Here is a 16,549-nt window from a genome sequence, read left to right as displayed (position 1 = left end):
TTCATACATGTTTGATTTTCAATTAAATAAACATAATTGACAGTTTTTATGCCATGGTATGATGACACACTGAAAATACAAATCGGAAACTTGACTGGTGAGCTCAGACATTCAGATAGACTGGTCAGTTTCTCCCGCTTGGGGGGGGGGGGGTGTCAGTGGTTTTTCCATTGGGTCAACAAAAAATCACTAATTTTTGAAATAAAGTTTCATAGCATCTTGACAGTAAGAGGTGGAGGGAAGAACTTTGATTTGAGGCTTGGACATGTCTACCTCTTACGGGGGGGGGGGTCCTAGGGGGTCTCCCCCTAGAAGCCCTGGAAGTTTTTTACTTCTAAAGGCAATGTTTAGGCTATTCACAGACACTTTCAGACAATAATTTGCAAGCTTTACAAGACAGCTCTAACAAGTAAAAAGCAACTACATAAGGTTGAAACATTTTTGAAATAAAGTTCCATAGCATCTTGACAGTAAGAGGTGGAGGAAAGAACTTTGATTAGAAACTGGAACATGTCTACCTCTTATGTCGGAGGAGAGTTCTAGGGGGTCTCCCCTAGAAGCTTTTCAAGTTTTTTTACCAATTTTGGTGAATCTTATTGTTGGTTTAACGAATGAGTGGCCTCTGGGGTGATGGAGTCCAACGCCCCCCCCCCCTCCAAATCTGTAGTTTTTTGTTTCTATTTAGGCAATTGTTAGGTTATTCATAGCCTCTGAGATATATATTGCCAAGCATCGAAAAGCTAAAGTAAATATAACCTTTTTAAATAAGTTTTCCATGTTATAAAAGTGGGCCTGTAACATTGGTATAGGGGCATTGATATTGCATGCATAGTAACGTTACTGATGTGTGAGAGCACTTTAGGAGGTCATACCTAGTGTACAATAGAAACTTGAATTTGAGTTGTGGTGTCGATGTGTAGTGTCTGAAATAGGAAGTATATCATCACTTCTGACAAATTCATACTGAAGAGACGAGAACAATTTAGATTAAGTTCTTTTATAAACTATCCAATAGAGTGAAGATTACCATTACAAAACCTTCAAGTTCACTTTTGCCCCAAGGTGCAAGATAAGTGAAGCACTGATTGTGAAACAGCCAAACACTTACATGGCATGTTCTGTAACTAGTGTGGTAGCTAGGTAATACATGTATTATATGTATAATTTTATGTATAGTTATGTTTGAACCCTTACATGAAGTAATATTTAAACCATTTATGAAAGAAACAGAGACAAGAACAAATATATATATGTACCACAGGCTAACGAAACTGACTGGTCCCTGACATGTGTTTGAAACTGTTTGTCATGATTTGACAAGTGTCCTGGTTGGAGAGGTACGAGCAGGTTGAACAGTATACTCGATCCTGTGCATCATTTCCCTGCCAAGATATTTTTTTTCTAGCAGCAGTGGTCCATCTTTTTTTTTCCATCACCCACTCATATCCGGATTTTTTTTTTCAAGCAAATCCACTTGGCATCTTTTTTTTTCCCGAAATCTTCCAAGCCCCCCCCCCCCCCCAGGACATCAAATGGTCCACCTCTTAGTACTATTATACCAATGTTTGGTATATAAATGTCGAACACAAAAACCAAAAGACACAGCAGGTCAGCCTGTTTATAAATATACCCAATCATTTAATCTTACTGACTCCTTGATTTGCATCACATTGACCATACATATTTTCGTCCCCATTCTACCGTCTCCGTGGAGTCATTAGCATGTAAGACATCCATAGCTTCGTCCATATGTCATTTTAACGAGATAAGTACGTGACCCGGTTCATTGACCTTCCAAACAACAATAGTTTACAGCATTGTTCAGTCAGTAAAATGTTAGTGGGTAGATGCTTATTTTCGTGTCGGTCTTCGACGACGGTTGACCTGTGATCGTTCGACGGTTTCTTTTGCTAACCGCGTTGTTGATTACATTTTCAAAATTACTATAGTTTACAACCACTAAGTGGGATTAGTCTGAGTTGAATACACTATTGACTACTGCAGTCCATCAGTTACGCCTGGCCGATGATGCAGAGAAAAAAAACAGGTTTTGACACACAGGCAAACAGATCTATTGTGATGGTCATTTCAACAGGTGGGTTAGTGTTCGAACAATGCCGTCTTCTCTACGTGCGTGATTTGTCCGTCTATAACTCTTCATAAGCGTGAAGTGGCTCTCAGGTCGTGAGTTGTTGACTTGAAAAGTTAACTCGTGAAAGGCTTGTTTACATGATATTTTACTCCATCGAAATCAACAGAACTTCATTACATCTTGACAAGGAGATTACGCCAATCTTTCTCTAACCTCAGTTGGTACACTAAGTGGGTTCAGTACTCGCCAACTGACCTTTAGTCTCCTCGAAAGGTAATTGACTTTAGACAAAATCTCAACTTAGTCGGTTCTTTGTGTGACCAATGCAAGACTACAATAAAGTACAAGTATGTGCCCTTGGGATATAATGTACTTAGGCCTGCAAAGTGGTGACTCACTAAAAAAAGAAAGTTATGAGACGTTTGTTGGAAACATCCCAATCAGGACAGATAGATAGGCCAGACCAAGATATATCACTCGAACGTTAACCACATGCCGGTCTGTGAGGGGTACACTTAAGACGTTAATCATAGATACCATCTACACTGTATCATACAGACTCGAACTCAACTCGATTTTGATAGTTGACAGCCAGATGCACCACAGAAAATAATAAATATCATCCGCTTCACTTGCAAGTATGAGAGGTGAGACCCGAATCTAAAATAAAAACTTGTAAAAAGACAAGCATTGTCCCCTGAAAAAATTCAGATGTTAAAATTACTCTCGTGAGATGTTCAAACTATTTTGAAAGAACACATCTCAGTTGAAAGCATATATTCCACTTAAATGCATACTCGATATAAAATGAAAAGCTACTGTAATGGTTATCCGATTACTTGATAAGCCTTTAAAACCAATCAGTGTCCCTCTTCTTATGGAACTTTTTTCAAAAATATTTCATCCCCTGCTTGCACAACACGTTTTTCAGTCTCAAGAAGGAAGAAAACGTTTCGATACACATTTTTTCTAATATCAGATATATGATTCGGAGACAAATATCATTACTTTGGGAGTTATTATGCAGGGATAAGTAAGACCAAAGCTACCAAAAAAAAAGGTATATGGAAGAAGAAGGGAGACAGATTATTTGAATGAATTACTTTTCTATAGTGCTAAATTACATGCTTTACATTTGAATATGACATTGTAGTCAAATCCATTAAACATTAAAATCGCATGAAAATTAATCCTTGGACAAGATTTGTAAGTGAGTACTGGCGTCCTTCACTAAAAAGATATGTCTTTCAAAACATTAAGAAACGGGAGACTTTAATGGTTCCTTACTGATCGCAAGTACAATGGGGCTATCACAAAAATGATGCACTAGCTTTGATTGGATCGAAATCAAATTTAAAGGACATGCTCTAAGCTAAATTAAAAAACGTCTTATATAAGATTTTGGAGCGAGCTGATCCCACGTCCCAATTGGAGGCAAAATAGTGACCAGGAAAGCGGATTAGTGCTATTGGTAATGAAGATGAGGAGCTGAGATATGCACACAAAGCGTTCATTGTAATTCAGAGTCATATACGGTTGGATGTCGGGATTTACATCGTTACAGGCAAGGATTTGCCTTGTAGATAGATAATATACAGAACTATATATGTTTCCTTTTTTATACGCCTATTTTAGTTCAACTCGTAGGATATTCGCATCGTTGTCAAGACACGCAGAAATATTCTATAATGTCATCCTTTGTGGTTTAGACCAAGAATAAATGTTATTGGACAGTTCAATCAAATTCATGTGACAACAGCATGTATTAAGACATGCAGCCACTAAAGAAACTGTGGAAGTCGATGAATAAGCGATTGACCCGCATGAACCCCTTGTTGTTTACATGGCCAGAGGTACTGACAATATTTTCAAATAGAGGGCTCCGCCAACACAACAGTTGTCGGAGTGGAACCATAACATTTTAGTTGTCATTGTAACCATACACAATAGAGAGGGATACACTCTGGGGATGTCACGAATCGCAACTCACTAAAACCCATGGCTAAATGTAATTTATGTACTATATCGACTCATTTTGACAAAAGGACTGTCGATGCAACAATATTACTGCATTTTATCAAATAGTAAAACGCATTGCATCAGATAACATTATTACATTAACTTAGACACCCATATCACATTAGTACATATCACACGTTCTAGCAATATGCACCGCGTGATATTATTACATTATATAGGCGACTATAACGCGGTACAAAATATACAATGTTATTATGCTGCATCAGATTATATAACCCAGGTGCATAACGAAATCCCGTGTGTGCAACTCTAATCTTGTGATATGTTGAGTTCGACTTAAACTATCTCAGTAGCTGTATGCCAACTTACTCATAGATTCGAAGATACTATTAGAATAAGGCCATGTTCTGGCAACCACTTCGCATTGCTCATGTACGTACATGTAAATCCCCGCACGTGTATATGAAGACAGGCTTTGTTTCATTACCGATTGTATTCGCAAAGGAACTAGTTTCCAAAATTATAACTCTGTATTAATAACGCCACAACAGGAAGCAAACGGATGTAGGAAATTATATAAGAATCCAATGATGTCCTTAAAGGTATGTTTTGACGCCATTAAAACATGATTTACTCTTGATAACCACTCAATTTGTCGTGATATTAAAGTCCCTGAGATGAAATTGTTTTTTTTTTCAAAACGTCGGTTGCTGTACCACTTTTGTGGCTTTTAGCAGCACTTTTCTTATCTATCAAGAAACAGTAAGCAAGTATACGGCAAATCACGACACTGTCATCCCCGAAGCGTTACCATTAATGTGACTAAAACACATGGTCCACGTATATTGTTTCCATTACGATCCGACGTTATACAGTTATTTTAGTGTTTCTTTCTCTGTGGGGTTTTTGTTCTGTTCGTGTATTCAAGTACAGAGGGGATCAGCATATATGCACACAAAGACGGAATATTTGCCATATTTGGCAATGGTCCAATTTTTTAATATACCTTTTTTTATCAGTTCTTCGGGACACACTAATAGCTAGTACATTTTTCTAAGAACTACGCATATGACGAATCGCCACGACTTGCCTCCTACTAATTTTCGTTCCATCAGAGAAGTACCTCAGTAGTTTGGAATGGGGTCGAAAACGTATGTACGAAAACACATATGTCACACAGGAACATGAGCAAACACACGCATGGCAACATGCGTACATTCTTAACATTTCTATAGTATATGTATATATCCACTTATTTATTTGGTTGACAAATGATACAAAGGTGCAAGAATATCCTTTATATCGTTATTTTGTCTCACTGTCCTTCCCTATGGACCAGAATCAAATTATTGGCAGCACCCTAACAAATCAATACTTCGTACAGATACTGATGTTCCTGTCCAAAAAAGTGCCACGTGAGTATACAGTACGGATATTATCGCTAGTGCTGAATTGAACCTGACGTCTGGATTTGACGATGTTGTTAGCTGACGTCGTAGGAGAGACCATGCTGCGTTCAAATCTACTAAACTGGATGAAAATACGATGCCATTAGCTAAATAAATTCCCGATGAATTCCCCGATTTGACTCGCAGTATAACAATAATCACATTATCTATATACATTCAAAGTAAAGATCTTTGCAGTTCTGCGATAGAAGTCTCGCGGACACGATCGAACATCAGTCTTTCATCAAAATCAATTTTCACTTATCAACAGCATGAACGAGTATAGAAATTCGACAGTCGTTCTCGTATTGACGAAGCTAATTACGTTTTCAGAGTTAGAAATTATTCAAGCATACATACAACGCAACTAAATACCTGACCAAAGCCATTGTTATACAGGTGACACTTCGAGAGTCTCTTGTAAACATTGAAATCGGCAAACCAACAAAGCAAAAATGGTTTCGAAGACAAAAATGAATGTGTATGATAAGAAAGAAATGACAAAAAACGGACGAAGATGTGAATCCATGAAAAGTGAAAAGGTTATAAAATGATTCTTCTATTCGCTATACACCTAGTTGTATAACTCAAATAGTAAAGGAGACAATTTGTGTAAAAGAGCCTGTGATGAAAGGGCCGGAACAATCTTACAATATTCTAGCTAATGCAGTCAATGCCAATTGTCCGTGAAGACGTTTCGAGTAATTGCTTCTTCAGCAGCATGACGTGACGAGAAAATGAAACTCTCGTGAGTGTAATGTACCTACCCCGTAAGATTCAATTCAGAGTTTGCCGCCAAATTGTTTCAGAATCACGTCTGAAAATACTTTATATCTTCAAGCTAGAGTTCCTTTAATCAAAATGAATATCACTTCCACATTTCCTGTCGATCATAGAAAATTGACCTTTGACCTTATCCTTGATTCGTATCTGTGAATCAGGCGTGCGTTATCCATGGGGACATAGCTAACAAAACTTTGCGTTCACAGTTGTCATGAATTATCAGCAAAACCGTCGAGTGAATTTAAGAACTCCATGGAAACCAACCTTTTACATAATATACGAGATGTATACAGTAAATATAATAGTCTTTTTACTTCACACTTAGTCGCGGTAGTTGATCACAAATGTATTCAATCTAAGAACGATGAAAACTGAATATCGATTACTAATTTGACTAGACATCCATTCTGCAACTTTTGTCAATGTGGAGGAAAAGATGCAAATACATTTAATGAACTAACCTAAAACTTAAAAACCGCACCAAATTTTCTTAGCAAATATCTACTTGACTGCATACATTCCATACAAGAAACCCGATCATCATCCCCATCGGTGGTATTTATTTCAACTTACTGTTCAACGTGGTGAAAACAAAGCAGTGATCCTTTCATGGTCACGTCATTCTGACCGTCATTTCCATTACCCATAATACTTATTCACATGGTGTGATCTTTAAAATTAACGTCAGTACGCCCTATTTCTAACAGCCAAATATACTAGTCTATGTGTTATATATGAAGCAATTTGACTAGCTTATTTGGTCAATAAATCTAATTCATTGGCGGTAATAGATTGGGGGAAATTACTAACGATGTTTCGGATGATGTTACTGTTGGGTAAACTTCCAGGCCTTTGTACAACGTCAGGTATGATAGGCATACATTCATTTTCAAGATAATCTCGGTATGCGCTCATCAGCATTCAATTCATTTAAATGTTCAATTGAAACCAGCCTTGAGAAAGTGATTGTGCCAATTTCCTGAAGGCGCTTTTAGATATGAAATAGGTGAATGAAACAGCCATAGATGTACACAGCAGAATATATGAGATTTTGTGATGATACGTTGTGAATGTTTCATTTTCAACTCTGATATCAGGCTGGTTAAGAATACTCGCATTGCGTGTATGTGTAGTGACTCAGTGCATGTATAAGGTAATTGTATAAGAATTTGACTCGAGGTAGTGCTCAAAACGATGATTAAATCAGAGTCGCTCCAAGGACATTATGCGAGCTGATTGGCGGATCCTATCATGTGTGGTATTCTTACAACCGTAAGTTTCACATGAACTGAGAGCAAAGATTTAGCGGTTTTATGATCTTACCGACCTTTCAGTGACGTCATGTAGGAAATCTGCTTTGTTTGACTCATTTTCGAACTAGGAAAGCTGCTTATGTAAGAAAATATATCTAGTTTCGTGGGAATTCAGAATTAGTGTACCAGATTACGCTTAGAGTAGGAGCACGCATGTACGATGTTTTAGGGGATATGGGATTTGATTTACTGTTCTGTATTTACATCCAAGAGATGATCTGCAACTTGCGTAGGTTGACGCATAGGCCCTGGCGTGTCGTACTGAGAGCTATTGGTCGAAGGTAATTCATGTACGATGTATGAGAAGAGAGGAGTATTCATAGCTTGACTATTTTACGCCTACGACAGAACGTTTGCTAGACTGATCTCTCAAGCCTAAGAGAGGTGTGTTTTGAATAATTGTTTTACGACAATGAAAATAATGCGATCTTTCTTTTCCTGTACTATAGTGCAGACATTGCTCATGAGTTGCTGTCAACTCCAAGTCCCTTTTTGTCGTCATATATTATCATGAGACAAACCTCACTCTGTATATAGCATATCAACATTTGTGATCTCAAAGTAACAGATTTGTTTCTACATAGTATTACTCATTCGTGCTACAGAAATTACAGTATTATTCCACCGATGCAAACATTAACAATCTAATTTCATGGGTTGTGTGCAATCGCTGTAGCGCCCCCCCCCCCCCTAGGGTCTTTATTCATACACTTTAGGATGGCTTATAGACTGAAACTTAAATAAACATTGTATTAACCCTGAAACTAGCCTCCAACTTACTAGTAACCTTGACGTATTCATCTGTTTCGTGCATGTACAGTATAAACAATGATCTGCCTTAACTCATTTTGCACATCATCAAACGCTTATAAAGAGAGCCTTCAGAAAACTTTTCAAGAAATGGTGGTTTTGTACCAGCCGACCTTGTATGAAAACTGCGCCTCAACCCGGCAGCGGAAACTGTGAGAGCTATAAATGGTTTATATAATCTGTATTAATCGAAAACATGTACTCTTGAAATCCGAATTTTTAAACAACACAACTTAGAGTTCTCGCGAACTAATACACCGTTCTGCATTTTGAATTATCATATGCATTCGTATTTATCCCCACAATGTTTATAGTGTCCAAAAAAGATATTTACCATCGCTGAGGGCGACAGTACGAATCCTGTACTTGCATACTATTTCCAATTTCTTTCTGATGGAATTAGATTTTATGTTATGACACTGGTACCGATCGTATTACATCATAACATTTCATATTCACATACATCCACAAAGTATCACACTGTACTACACATTAATACATCACATAACATCACATAGCATCACATCACATCACATTACATCACACCACACCACACCACACCACACCACACCACATCACATTACATTACTGTCATATCACATTACTGTCATATCACTACATAGTCATCTACCTTCACACATTATCACACTGGACTATACTATATTCATATCACAGCACACGATATGAATGATATCACATGATAACACAATGGACATGATATGAATAATCTCTATCGATGATCGATATGTTAAGTTTGTTACGTTGTTATGTTAACCGGCGTCTTTTCTTCTCGTTTCATTCAGCGTTGTGCCGAGTACGAAGTGAGCAACAAAGAACTGTACCCCACCTTTGCCCGTACCTATCCACCGGACTCGCAGATCTCTAAATCCCTAGTAGCGCTTTTGAAACATTTCAACTGGGATGTCGTGACTATAGTGACATCAGAGAACGCCCAATGGACCGCAGTAACTGGAAGTCTGAAGGTTGCCTTTGAAGCCGCCAATATTACTATTAAATCAACACATACCTATCTATCCCCATATTATCCTGGCTATAGTTATAATGATGGCTTTGCCGACCCTTTCCCGCCTATCATTGACCAGACCTATGAGGACACACGAAGTAAGTCTAATGTAGTTATCGTCTTGGCTACTGTCGTCAACACCAGTCACGTACGGAAATGAACACACATAAACCTTTCAACGCTAGATTTTGTACTAATTTCACCACAAATACATGTCATGTACTAATGCTAGTATAGATGATATGTTCTGTTGGTATTTATTTACAAGATGCAAATAGTGTCTCAGGTTTGCTCAATCCATGTGGATCAAATTTAAATGGGCAATATTGCGATCAAAGTTGTTGATGAGTTATTGCGTTACAAATACGTAAGTGGTTTATGCTGGTTCACACTGTTGTTTCATGAATCAAGCACACAAAAAAACAAAGTAAAAAAATATGATATTGATTGAACATCAAAAGTAAAAACCCATTTCTTGTTTATATTGCCATTTTAATTATATTTTCCATACTCCTTTAATTTCTCTTAGTTTACCTCCTGCTCGGAGATTATTATGTTCGACCGGAGTTCATGCGAGTAATGCAACGGAAAGGGTTACTAAGGAATGGCGAATATCACGTGATCACAGTTGACACCAGGAAATACTCCGAAGAGCTTGCAGCACGTGAATACCTGAAAGGTACCTTTAATGGGCATACTATGTGTGTATGTTTGTGGTCGTCCCAGTATTATGCCCAACACAGTTCACACACAACTGCTCAGTTGTGTCTCCTCAAAGGCCAGGGTTCCAATCTCTTGTTCTCATATTCGTAAATTATCTTATCACAAGAATTACATGGGAACATTACTTTTGTACTGGACCATTCTTTTTCTATAGCTCTGTGAGACAACTGTGGTTGTCACACCTAAGATTTAATCCTAATTCTAACTGGTCCTTTAAATGTTACAGGAGATTGAATAATTCATTGCGTCGTTTCTTCCGTCCATTTAATTGTATGTATGTATGTATGTATGTATGTATGTATGTATGTATGTATGTATGTATGTGTGTATGTGTGTGTGTATGTGTGTGTGTATGTGTGTGTGTGTGTATGTATGTATGTATGTATGTATGTATGTATGTATGTATGTATGTATGTATGTATGTATGCATGCATGCATGCATGCATGCATGCATGCATGCATGTATGTATGTATGTATGTATGTATGTATGTATGTATGTATGTATGTATGTATGTAGGTATATATGTAGGTAATGTATGTACGTACACAAATGCATGTATTACATGTCTAGCTGGCTGGCTGGCTGACTGTCTGTCTGCGTACGTGCCTGCCTGCGTGCGTGCGTGCGTGCGTGCGTGCATATGTGTTTATTTGTTGAGCTTTCATACCTTGGCAGTGCCTTGGTCATTTATCTGTACGACCTGCATTGCCCCGTGGTTCTATGCTTATGTTATTCGTCATCTGCATACTCTATTTGTACTTGTCTAGATTAATAGTACATTCATCTTACCACCCTGGCCTTGCTCTCAATTCATCGTTAGTATTTTGTGTTTGATCCTAGATCCTTATGAAACACATTTCACACCAGACTTAATATCGGCATACCAATCGTTATTCATACTAGTAGCTACTCCACCACTCAGTCAAACGTACTATAACTTCACCAGGACTGTTGAAGAATACGGTGAAAGGCCACCATTCAATTACAGTAACCCAACAGGTATCCCGTATTCGGTAAGTTATTTACAGAAACTAAAAAGTATTCATCAAAATGATCAGTTTGACACTTACAAATATAACCCGAAGCTTGGATGTGTATGTGTGTATGCTTGCAGAATGGTAGGTCAACCAATTTTCATATACTGGGTTTCTACAATGTTGACAAGTTTCAACTTTAGTAATCTCCCTCGGATCAGTATGTCAGAGGTATTTAAATTATCAAAGGTCATTCTAAAATACAGATTCATTCCAAAGGGTTGATCGTCAGATGATCCAATCACTGCAAGTTATTTGATCTTTTTGATTTTCATGTTGATAATAATTTCGTATTGTAACTTATTCTTTAACATGTTATGCCTTTTACAGTTTGCTGTAAATGATGACATGCAAGTTGACAGGCACGACTTTTCATCAGCCACACCTGTTCAATGAAATTGAAGTTTCTACTGAAACTAATTTCTGTGAAGAAGAAAATACTCACCTTTATTATACTACTATAGGGTTTACCAATTTGCTTTAGCCTTTACTTCGCAAAATAAAAAACATCCTGTAGCCCCTAATCTACCTGTGGTTGACCCACAATGCCCTATTTCCCGCTCAGTACTAAAATTTGTCATACTAGACAAAAGGGAAAACAAGAATACTAAGAAGGAACTGTGGGGTGGAGGGAGGGAATCACCATAAAGGTGAATATTTTCGACTTCACAGAAATTAGTTTCAGTAGAAACTTCAATTCTATTCATCGAAAATACTCACCATTATTATACTACTATTGGGTTAGAATTTGTCAGCAAACTAGGAGGAGAGAGTTCCTCACATCCCAATTAATACAATCTGCTGGCTGGCACAAAATGGTCCCAGAGAGCTTAATTCTGGAGCCTCCTGGGCCATATCCCTCAGGTAGTAGCTAATGAAAGAATTAGGAGACCGCCAGGTAGCAGCGTTAATAACTTGTGCTACTGAGACGCCTACATGTACTGCCCAAGATGTTGAAATGGCTCTAACTTCATGGGCCGTAACTCTGGATAATTAAAGGCTATCATCAGAAGCTTCCTGTACGGCCATCCGACTGTCTGGATTTTCTCTCTGTGTTCGCTGTTTCGTGACCACACGTCAGTGGGTAACATATGAGCGCTGGTGACTGACACCAGTCTCTTGGGAGGATACTAGTAACTGGGGAAAATATAAGAAAAAGTTGACCACATTTTCCTTCCCAAAATTGAACATCAAATTCAAAATATGATGAAAAAAATCTGGTGCCAGTGTAGGTTTGGTAATAAACTATCTCTTATATTCCTATTTTTGGCAGATTCCTGTTGAGGCGGCATATCTGTACGATGCTGTTATGTTATTCGCGAATTCCTTGCACAAGGTTTTAGCCCAGAATGGATCGGCAATCAATGGGTCGGCAGTCATAAATGAAATCTTCAACACAGAGTACACTAGTGAGTTCAATGCTTTCTCTTCTATATCAAATGTTGATGAAAGTCAAAGAGATGACAATGTGTCAGGTTTAGAGTACATACGACTATTTCTGACATTCAACTGGTTGGTTAGCAAAAATTTAATTTTTTTAGTCATGTTGTTTGCACCAAAGGTATACATGAGATTACATATTGATATTGTAAACACCACACCACACCATACTATGTCACCGTGCGTCACATCACATCACATGTGCACCACACAAAACAAACAGCACACCACACAAAGCAACAGCACAGCAAAGCACAACACATCACATCACTTCATGAAATTGACAGTCACATTTTAAAGTCATGTAATGGATTTTCCTCTCAGAGTATAAATGTTCTGCATTACCAATAAGCGTATTATTGTACATGTATAGGAAATATATTGACAGGATCATGAAGATTGTTGATAAGTTCCATGCTATTCCCACCATAAGTACTGAGAAGTACCAGTTCACTATAACAGTTCAAGCGATCTTCCTCTGTGCTATTGTGAGGGACACTGATGAAGTTGTGTAGTCAGCGATTCCATCAGCTTCACTTTTCTATACTTCAGGTATCACTGGAACGTTGGCATTTATCGACAAAAACGGAGACGCCGAGGCTAACTTCACCCTCATTGCAAGACAGGAAACAGGTGTCACTCCTGGATATAGTATGACGCCAGTTGGTTTATTCCAAATGTTAGGCAATGAAATAGTAGGTTATCATACAATGGATAGGGGTTTTACTAGCAAGTCTAATTTCATTCTTTTGTGATTTTGGCATCCCACCATTGCCACCGCTGGCACCTCCCACCCCTGCCACCTTTGTTTCATACTATCAGCAAAAAATATCACTGAAATAATTGCTGCCATGCAAAGAAACAATTATTGTTCATTGTGAGGAGAGAGGTGGGTCTCAATGAAGAGAAGGGCAATATAGTGTGGTAAGACATTGGGGATAATATCGTTGAGTGGGGTTTGGCCCAAGCAATGTTGTTAGAGCACTGGAGGGTGTCTAGCCTTCTGCTCTGCCAGTTAGATCCAAGAACAGGGTTAATTAATACAATGCCTTTGCACCATTTCACTGTGGTTGTAGTAATAGTGGGAAACAACCAAATTGCATTATCGATGGGGTGGCAGCAGTGGCATATATTCCAAATAACATTGAGCCTCACTCAGTTTTCTTTTGATTTCTGACATTTTAACCGAGTATTTGAACAAGGGGAGCGTTACACGTCTTATAGAAGGAAATTTAGGAAGGGTCACATTTTGCGCATCGAATTGTCTTTGATTCCCCCCCCCCCCCCTGTTATATACTGTTCTGGACAATAGTTTCTATACATGCACACGAACAGTTGATTCATCGGAACTAAATTTCCCATTATTATTTGTTCTGTCTGTATAACCATTATTGTTCTAATTACTCAAAACTTGCAGGTTTACGTTCCGAAAGAACAAGTAGTTATTGACTGGGTTGCAGGTAAACCGCCCATTGACGAGCCCGTCTGTGGTTTCCATGGTGAACTTTGTCCAATAATAGAAACCCATACCAGTAAGATTGTTGGTGGCGTCATTGGAGGTATTTGCTTAGTCGCCATCATAGTAGCGGCAGTCATTTACAGGTAATTCATACAGATTTAACATAATTGTCATCTGAGATCAAATTACAGTGTGTTAGAGGAGCAAGTGATGTATGCAATTGACATTAGTCTTTTTAGCTGACAATCGATCTTTAAGCGTTGAATCTATGAGTTTCAGTGGTTTAAACTTTTTTAGCATCAGTTTCATCATGTGAGTGAAGGTATAAATTGTAACGATACTGTATCGGAACTAGACTAGTTTCATCATCAAAAACGAATGTTTAGTTTGACATCTGTACAGTGGAATAATATTTTTTGCACGATTTGAAATTGGGAACAGAGATATTGTGTCTTTTGCCAAGGGTACGTTATTACGAGTAAGTCATATCAAACAAAAGTTTGAAAAAAAGTTTCAGTTGCAGCTTTAATGCTATTTTTTCATTATGTAATCATTTTACATGCATCTAGTTAGTATCCGTGTTGTTTTGTTTAAAAAAAAATATATACTTGATGTCTTCATTAGGAACTGGAAATATGAACAAGACTTAGCGAGTCTGCTCTGGAAGATTGACTTTAAAGATATTAATATAAAGGGTGACAATGCCCTCTTTCGTTCTTCAAGTAGGGTAAGTGCGTGATATTCCATATATTATCAGGCATGCATTTATATAAATAGAATATACAACTTCTCTGAAATTGTTATTTCTGATTAAGTGTTACCCCAAAGGTAGCCATGTAGACCTGATCATGAATGTTGTATTGCTGAAACCATCATTTAGCACATTATCAAGCAGGCACTGCCAGGCAGGTAGGCCTTACTGACTGATAGACAGACAGACAGACAGACAGACAGACAGGTACATGTAGATAAATCGATAGACACGTCATAGTATACATGTACATGTAGAATGATATTAAACCTCGATTTCGGTTAGTTTGTGATAACATGACCAAACATTTTACACATTTTCACCAGAATCATATACAAGGACATTGAGCCAGAATTTTATATTAAAGATACCCTTCCTAAGTTTTTAATCAATTTATTCTTCAGATGAGTCTTCGGAGTTTTGACTCTATGCAATCCGCCGACATGCATGCACAACAAATATTCACCAAAGTTGGCACCTACAGAGGAGGTGTTATAGCCATCAAACACGTCAATAAGAAAAATATTGACTTGACGAGGAGAATGAGAAAGGAATTGAAGGCTGTAAGTAGATCACCTAGTTATTGTAACACAGATACGTATGTGTGTATGTGTTTGTGTATGTGTGTATGTGTGTGTGTGTGTGTGTGTGTGTGTGTACGTGTGTGTGTCTCCCTGTATGTATTCTTTAGCTGTCTTCCAATTTGCTGACTTCTGAGCTTAAGTTCCACTGCAGCATGGTTTTAAAGGCCCATGCTCCAAACACAGGTTCTAGCCTTGAGTTTTATCTTATTAGTGGAGCCATGGCGATTACACACGATCACTCTTTCGTTTGGACCAACTTTTTCTGAAGCCCTGCAAGACAATTGTTGTTGGTTTTGTTTCTCCCCCAAATTTAATCCTAACCGCACACCGGACTTTAACTACTATGATGGCGTGTCAAACTTTTTGGAAGTCAAAACGTGTGCAGCCACAAGTTTCTTTTGCCACCATACCTTTTGCATATTTGTAATTTCGTCATACACGTCATTCATGATACTTTTCGATACGTGTACAGGTACGAGATTTACGACATGATAACATCAATCCATTCATCGGCGCCTGCGTAGATCATCCTCATATCTGTATTATTACAGAGTATTGTCCCCGGGGAAGTCTACAGGTAAGAAATGGTCTTTCTTGAATTTATTGTTTTTCTATGAGAAAGGAATTATCATTAGTAACGTTTTTGGGGGGTCACTGAAGAAATATCTCCGACCCAAAGCTCAAAGTTGAAGATGCGAATAAAATCCAAAGGATGACAATCAAGAAGTCTGACGTTGACAAATTTAAGATCCAGACACGACATATGTGCTCAGTGCATAATTTTGCTATTTTTGTTTTCTATTGGCACTGGTGAGCAGGCATGTGGAATGAAGAATATTGGAAAACACTGACACACGCAATTGATAAAATCAATGCATACATGACAGATGCAATTGCTTTAATTGCATTGATTTCTAACGGTTGGTGATAATCGTGATTATATAAGATTATTGGTCAATTCTGTCATTAATTTGGAACTTGTGTAATTTGACATCTTTTTGATAGGATATTCTTGAGAATGAGGAGATAAAACTGGACAATATGTTTATGGCGTCATTGATAAGCGATATCATAAAGGTAAGACGCGTGTCTTTTTATGATTGCTA

At 37.9% G+C, this 16,549-nt stretch overlaps 1 protein-coding gene across 1 annotated transcript in view; it reads left to right on the top strand.

The window, feature by feature from the left end:
* Positions 1-16,549, top strand: part of LOC144435865 (speract receptor-like) — a 71,484-nt gene that overhangs the window by 45,970 nt on the left and 8,965 nt on the right. Inside the window, exons 2-11 of the mRNA XM_078124504.1 lie at positions 9,230-9,548; positions 9,980-10,129; positions 11,016-11,188; positions 12,483-12,618; positions 13,202-13,344; positions 14,067-14,251; positions 14,733-14,835; positions 15,264-15,422; positions 15,916-16,020; positions 16,449-16,520. Of these exons, the coding sequence (XP_077980630.1) occupies positions 9,230-9,548; positions 9,980-10,129; positions 11,016-11,188; positions 12,483-12,618; positions 13,202-13,344; positions 14,067-14,251; positions 14,733-14,835; positions 15,264-15,422; positions 15,916-16,020; positions 16,449-16,520 (1,545 nt within the window). The remainder of the gene's footprint in view (positions 1-9,229; positions 9,549-9,979; positions 10,130-11,015; positions 11,189-12,482; positions 12,619-13,201; positions 13,345-14,066; positions 14,252-14,732; positions 14,836-15,263; positions 15,423-15,915; positions 16,021-16,448; positions 16,521-16,549) is intronic.

Source organism: Glandiceps talaboti, chromosome 5 (genome assembly GCF_964340395.1).
Source record: "Glandiceps talaboti chromosome 5, keGlaTala1.1, whole genome shotgun sequence".
Classification (NCBI taxonomy): Eukaryota; Metazoa; Hemichordata; class Enteropneusta; family Spengelidae; genus Glandiceps; species Glandiceps talaboti.
Note: the sequence above shows the minus strand (reverse complement) of the source record. Positions and strands in the feature narration are given on the sequence as shown.